This window comes from Chaetura pelagica, unplaced genomic scaffold, assembly GCF_000747805.2.
Source record: "Chaetura pelagica isolate M959 unplaced genomic scaffold, ChaPel_1.0 scaffold1333, whole genome shotgun sequence".
Taxonomy (NCBI): Eukaryota; Metazoa; Chordata; class Aves; order Apodiformes; family Apodidae; genus Chaetura; species Chaetura pelagica.
Genome location: NW_009952838.1, coordinates 1,199 through 8,233, shown reverse-complemented (window position 1 = coordinate 8,233; position 7,035 = coordinate 1,199). Strand labels below are relative to the sequence as shown.

The 7,035-nt window shown below is 58.0% G+C and overlaps 1 protein-coding gene across 1 annotated transcript; it reads right to left on the bottom strand.

The window, feature by feature from the left end:
- Positions 1–6: 6 nt before the first annotated feature.
- On the bottom strand, positions 7–6,975 carry LOC104386553 (dnaJ homolog subfamily A member 1-like; the record flags this gene model as incomplete). Its single annotated transcript, XM_009995170.1, has 6 exons — positions 6,771–6,975; positions 4,736–4,840; positions 3,027–3,254; positions 1,813–2,043; positions 608–708; positions 7–124 (listed from the first exon to the last, which is right to left on the bottom strand). Coding segments are annotated over exons 1-6 (904 nt in total), but the record flags the coding sequence as incomplete, so codon positions are not given.
- Between the last annotated feature and the right edge of the window lie 60 nt (positions 6,976–7,035).

Below are 7,035 nucleotides of genomic sequence, written 5' to 3'. Positions count from 1 at the left end.
TGTAATCACTCAGCTCCACCTCCTCGGTCTCCTCGGTGGCCATGACCTCCTCCTGGGGGGGGAAGAAGGTCTGGAGCTGGCGGAGCCGGTCTGGGGGGAGCCAACCAGGCTCTGGGAACTTCACCTGGGGGAGGAGGTTGGATGGAGAAGGTTATGGAGACGTGGGGTGGGTTGGAGGGACCTGGAAGAGCATCTAGAGCCAACCCCCTGCATGGGCAGGGACACCTCCCACCAGCCCAGGCTGCTCCAAGCCCCATCCAACCTGCCCTTCAACACCCCCAGGGATGGGGCAGCCACAGCTTCCCTGGCCAACCTGGCCCAGGCTCTCCCCACCCTCACACTCCACAATTCCCTCCTCAGCTCCAACCTCCAGCTCCCTCTCCCACTTTTCATCCCTCCCCCTCATCCCATCCCTCCCTGCCCTTGGCCCAAGTCCCTCCCCAGCTTTCCTGGAGCCCCTTCAGGCCCTGGAAGCTGCTCTAAGGTCTCCCTGGAGCCTTCTCCTCTCCAGGCTCAACACCCCAACTCTCCCAGCCTGGCTCCAAAGCTGCTCCAACCTCTTGGATCATCTCCATGGCCTCTTGGCCAGGCTCCAACATCTCCTCACCTGGAACTGCACGATGAGTTTCCCCTTCTGGAAGGGGCTCCTGTAGACAGGCATCCCCTCGTTGGGGACACACTTCATGTCCCCAGGTCTGATAACGTCACCTGGGAGAGACAGAGAGAGACCTCAGGGTCACTGGGATCTTGGGGTGCATTCAGAGAAGTGTCCCCAGCAGATTGAGGTTCTCCTCCCTCTTCTACTCGGCCCTGCTGAGACCTCCCTTGGAGTGTTGTGTCCAGTTCTGGGCTCCCCAGTTCCAGAGGGACAGGGATTGACTGGAGTCCAAGGGAGGATGATGAAGGGGCTGGAACTGATGAGGAAAAGCTGAGGGACCTGGGGCTGTTTGGTCTGGAGAGGAGGAGACTGAGGAGGGATCTAATGAATGTCTATAAATACATGAGGGCATCAAGAAGGTGGGACAAGCTCTTGTCACTTGTGCCCTGGGACAGGATGAGGGGCAATGGATTCAAACTGGAGCTCAGGAGGTTCCACCTCAAGATGAGGAAGAACTTCTTCACTGTGAGGGTGACAGAACCCTGGGACAGGCTGCCCAGAGAGGTGGTGGAGTCTCCTCTGGAGACTCCAGACCCATCTGGGTGTCCTTCTGAGTGACCTGCCCTAGTTGTGTGAGGGTTTTTGGGTCCTGCTTTGGCAACGGGGTTTGACTCGATGATCTTCTGAGGTCCCTTCCAACCCCAACATTCTCTGACTGATTCTGCCACCTCTCAGGCTTCCTCCTGGGGGTGTCCTACATGTCCCACCACCCCAGCCAACCTGGCTGGGAGGAGATGAGCAGGGCCCTGTGTGTCTAGAAATATATGAGGGCATCAAGAAGGCAGGACAACCTCTTGTCACTTGTGCCCTGGGACAGGACGAGGGGCAATGGATTCAAACTGGAGCCCAGGAAGTTCCACCTCAACATGAGGAAGAACTTCTTCACTGTGAGGGTGACAGAGCCCTGGGACAGGCTGCCCAGAGAGGTGGTGGAGTCTCCTTCTCTGGAGACTTTCCAGACCCATCTGGGTGTCCTTCTGAGTGACCTGCTCCGGTCACTCACTGGTGAGGGTTTTTGGGTCCTGCTCTGGCAATGGGGTTGGACTTGATGATCTTCAGAGGTCCCTTCCAAGCCCTGCCATTCTCTGACTGATTGTGCCACCTCTCAGGCTTCCTCCTGGGGGTCTCCTACATGTCCCACCACCCCAGCCCACCTGGCTGGGAGGAGATGAGCAGGGCCCTGTTGTCCAGGGTGCGGATGAGCTGCCGGCAGCCGCAGAGCGCGTCGGCCAAGCTGATCTCCCTCTTCACCACCAGGTCATCTCCACTCCTCCTGAACACCGGGTGCTCCTTCTGATCCAGGACAATGATGATGTCTCCAGGTTCCAGACCTGGAACTTGATCTCCTTCTTCATGGAAAGTGATCTTCTGCCCGTCCTTCATGCCTGGAAGGTGATGGGGTTGGGAACTTGAAGATCATGGAATCGTAAAGGTTGGAAAAGCCCCTTGGGATCAACGAGTCCAAGGATCAACGAGTCCAACCATCAGCCCCACTCTACAAAGTTCTCCCCTAAACCATCTCCACCAACACCACATCCAAACCACCCTTAAACACATCCAGGGATGGTGACTCCACCACCTCCATGGGCCTGTTTCAGATCATCTAGATCCAACCCCCCTGCATGGGCAGGGACACCTCCCACCAGCCCAGGTTGCTCCAAGCTCCATCCAACCTGCCCTTGGACACTTCCAGGGATGGAGCAGCCACCTTAAAGACCATGAGTGAATCATCTATGAGGTCTTTAAGGTCCCTTCCAACCAAAACCATTTCATGATCTGAAAACCATCCAGTCCCACCCCCTGCATGGGCAGGGACACCTCCCCCCAGCCCAGGCTGCTCCAAGCCCCATCCAACCTGCCCTTCAACACTTCCATCACCCATAGCTTCTCCAGGAAACCTCTTCCAGGGTCTCCCAACCCTCACAGCCAAGAATTTATTCCAAAGATCTCATCTCCATTTCCCTCTCCCAGTTTTCACCCATCCCCCTCATCCCATCCCTCCCTGCCCTTGTCCCAGGTCCCTCCCCAGCTTTCCTGGGATTGAGGTTGGAGCTGAGGAGGGAATTGTGGAGTGTGAGGGTGGGGAGAGCCTGGGCCAGGTTGCCCAGGGAAACTGTGGCTGCCCCATCCCTGGGGGTGTTGAAGGGCAGGTTGGATGGTGGGAGGTGTCCCTGCCCATGGCAATGGGTGGGATTGTCTTTAGATCATGGAACAGTTCGGGTTGGAAGGGACCTTCAAGATCACCTGGTTGGATCTTGATGATCTTTTCAGGTCCTTCCAAACCATCCCATGACTCTAGGGTGGGTTTGAGGGGAGCTCAGGGCTTGGTTTGGGCTGATCCCCAGTTCTGCAGGTGATCCCAGCTCACCTTTATCCAGGTGGACACTGAGGATCTTCTTCTCCCTCACCACTTTGCGGCCGTTGCAGGTGAGGCAACAATCCCGAGGTCTGATCCATTCTCCTTGACCTTGGCACTGGGAACACACTGTCTGGATCTGCTGGATCATACTGGGACCCAACTGGTGGATCCGAACTTCCATTCCAGAGCCGTGACATTTGGGACATCTCCTCTGGGCACCCTCCCGGACCCCACAGCCTGGGCAGGGGGGGACAGGAGGGGTCAGCAGAGGGGCTGGGGGGGGGGAAAAGGGGCTTTGGGGGTGATGGAAGAGGGTGGGGGGTCCCAGGATGAAGTGAGGGGAGGTTAGAGGTGGGAGAAGAGGGTCCTTACAGGTGGGAGAAGGGGATTTGGGGATGATGGAAGAGGGTGGGGGGTCCCAGGATGAAGTGAGGGGAGGTTAGAGGTGGGAGAAGAGGGTCCTTACAGGTGGGAGAAGGGGATTTGGGGATGATGGAAGAGGGTGGGGGGTCCCAGGATGAAGTGAGGGGAGGTTAGAGGTGGGAGAAGAGGGTCCTTACAGGTGGGAGAAGGGGATTTGGGGATGATGGAAGAGGGTGGGGGGTCCCAGGATGAAGTGAGGGGAGGTTAGAGGTGGGAGAAGAGGGTCCTTACAGGTGGGAGAAGGGGATTTGGGGATGATGGAAGAGGGTGGGGGGTCCCAGGATGAAGTGAGGGGAGGTTAGAGGTGGGAGAAGAGGGTCCTTACAGGTGGGAGAAGGGGATTTGGGGATGATGGAAGAGGGTGGGGGGTCCCAGGATGAAGTGAGGGGAGGTTAGAGGTGGGAGAAGAGGGTCCTTACAGGTGGGAGAAGGGGATTTGGGGATGATGGAAGAGGGTGGGGGGTCCCAGGATGAAGTGAGGGGAGGTTAGAGGTGGGAGAAGAGGGTCCTTACAGGTGGGAGAAGGGGATTTGGGGATGATGGAAGAGGGTGGGGGGTCCCAGGATGAAGTGAGGGGAGGTTAGAGGTGGGAGAAGAGGGTCCTTACAGGTGGGAGAAGGGGATTTGGGGATGATGGAAGAGGGTGGGGGGTCCCAGGATGAAGTGAGGGGAGGTTAGAGGTGGGAGAAGAGGGTCCTTACAGGTGGGAGAAGGGGATTTGGGGATGATGGAAGAGGGTGGGGGGTCCCAGGATGAAGTGAGGGGAGGTTAGAGGTGGGAGAAGAGGGTCCTTACAGGTGGGAGAAGGGGATTTGGGGATGATGGAAGAGGGTGGGGGGTCCCAGGATGAAGTGAGGGGAGGTTAGAGGTGGGAGAAGAGGGTCCTTACAGGTGGGAGAAGGGGATTTGGGGATGATGGAAGAGGGTGGGGGGTCCCAGGATGAAGTGAGGGGAGGTTAGAGGTGGGAGAAGAGGGTCCTTACAGGTGGGAGAAGGGGATTTGGGGATGATGGAAGAGGGTGGGGGGTCCCAGGATGAAGTGAGGGGAGGTTAGAGGTGGGAGAAGAGGGTCCTTACAGGTGGGAGAAGGGGATTTGGGGATGATGGAAGAGGGTGGGGGGTCCCAGGATGAAGTGAGGGGAGGTTAGAGGTGGGAGAAGAGGGTCCTTACAGGTGGGAGAAGGGGATTTGGGGATGATGGAAGAGGGTGGGGGGTCCCAGGATGAAGTGAGGGGAGGTTAGAGGTGGGAGAAGAGGGTCTGGGGGTGCTGGCACAGGGTCACCCTCAGCCTGACCTCCACACTTCCTGCAGATGATGTTCTTCTGCAGTGACAGCTTCCGAGTGGTCCCGTTGTACAGGTCCTCCAGGGACACAGAGAGCTGGTGAACCACTGTCTTCCCTGGGGGGGACACACAGAGGGGACACCCCAGATCAGCCCCAGACCTGACCCAGGGGACAGTGACCACCACAGGTCCATGTCACCAGTTCTGTGGTGGCCACTGTCCTTCCAACCTCAGCCTTTGATGTTTGGACTCGACTGATCCCGGGGCCTTTTCCAACCCAAAATGATTCCATGATCCCCAGGGATGGGCAGGGAATGAAACAGCTCAGGACCATGGAATGGGTTGGGTTGGGAAGGACCTTCAAGCTCATCCAGTTCCACCCATGCATGGGCAGGGACACCTCCCACCAGCCCTGGTTGCTCCAAGCCCCATCCAACCTGCCCTTCAACACTGCCAAGTGTTCACAGCTTCTCCAGGAAACCTCTTCCAGGGTCTCCCCACCCTCACAGAGAAGAATTCCTTCCAAGATCTCATCTCCATCTCCCTCTCCCACTTTTCATCCATTTCCTCTTGTCCTCTCCCTCCGTGCCCTTGTCCCAAGTCCCTCCCCAGCTTTCCTGGAGCCCCTTCAGGCCCTGGAAGCTGCTCTAAGGTCTCCCTGGAGCCTTCTCCTCTCCAGGCTCAACACCCCAACTCTCCCAGCCTGTTTTATGGAGTCATGGAATGGTTTGGGTTGGTGGGACCTTCAAGATCTTTTAGATCCAACCCCCTGCATGGGCAGGGACACCTCCCAGCAGCCCAGGCTGCTCCAAGCCCCATCCAACCTGCCCTTCAACACCTCCAGGGATGGGGCAGCCACAGCTTCCCTGGGCAACCTGGCCCAGGCTCTCCCCACCCTCACACTCCACAATTCCCTCCTCAGCTCCAACCTCCAGCTCCCTCTCCCACTTTTCATCCCTCCCCCTCATCCCATCCCTCCCTGCCCTTCTCTAAACCCCTTCCCCAGCTTCCCTACAGCCCCATTTCTTCTCACCCCAAGCCAGCAGGAGAAGCTCAACCTGAAGTCACCAAGACACTCCCTGTGGCCTCTTTAATTGCCCTGCTATTAACTCCTGCCACTTCAGCAAGAAATGCTGGGACGAGTCACCCTGTCCCAGTGACCCAGGCCAGAAACATCCCTGAAGCCACCAAAGAGACCCTGCCTACCCGGTCTGGCTGCAGCCCCCCCTGAGGCAGAGCTGGGCTGAGTCAGTCCCAAGCCCTGGGGACACTTGGTGGAAAGCTGGGACAGTGACAGGGAAGGGTTCTTTTGAAGAGGAGAAAGTCATGAGGGTGATGAGAGAAGGTGACGAGGAAAAGCCCCACGGGCCACCAACGGCGTCATGGTGGCTCCTGCAGGGGGTGTCTGTCCCCTCCCAGGAGCCTGGGGGGGATTTTGTCATCGAATCCCAGACTGGTTTGGGTTGGAAAGGACCTTCAAGACCATCCAGTCCCATCTCTGCATGGGCAGGGACACCTCCCACCAGCCCAGGTTGCTCCAAGCCCCATCCAACCTGCCCTTGGACACTTCCATCATCCAAGAGATTCTCCAAGAAACCTCTTCTGGTGTCTCACCACCCTCACAGCCAAGAATTCCTTCCCAAGATCTCATCTCTATCTCCCTCTCCCACTTTTCATCCCTCCCCCTGCTCCCATCCCTCCCTGCCCTTGGCCCAAGTCCCTCCCCAGCTTTTCTGGAGCCCCTTCAGGCACTGGAAGCTGCTCTAAAGTCTCCCTGGAGCCTTCTCCTCTCCAGGCTCAACACCCCAACTCTCCCAGGCCTGTCTTATGGAATCACAGACTGGTTTGGGTTGGAAAGAACATTAAAGACCATCTACATCCAACCTTCCATGGGCAGGGACACCTCCCACCAGCCCAGGTTGCTCCAAACCCCATCCAACCTGCCCTTGGACACTTCCCCTGCCCCTTCCATCACCACTTCTCCTCCCAGCCTTTCCCACTCTCCCACCACCCTTCCCAGGTCCAAAATCCCCACCTTCCCAGTACCTCTCCTGTCTGCCCGGCCACGCATCCTGACTCCCCCGCCGAAGAAGAGGTCAAAGATGTCCATGGGGGATCCAAATCCACTGCTGCTGCCCCCCCTGTTCCCCAGGCCCCCCTCTTTCATGGCCCTCTCCCCACCACGGTCGTACAGGGCCCGTTTGTGCGAATCCGACAGGACCTCGTAGGCTTGAGAGATCTGCTTGAACTGGGGGAGGGGGGGGACAAAAGGGGGAGGGAGATGAGGGAAAAAACAGCCCGAAAGGGGGGT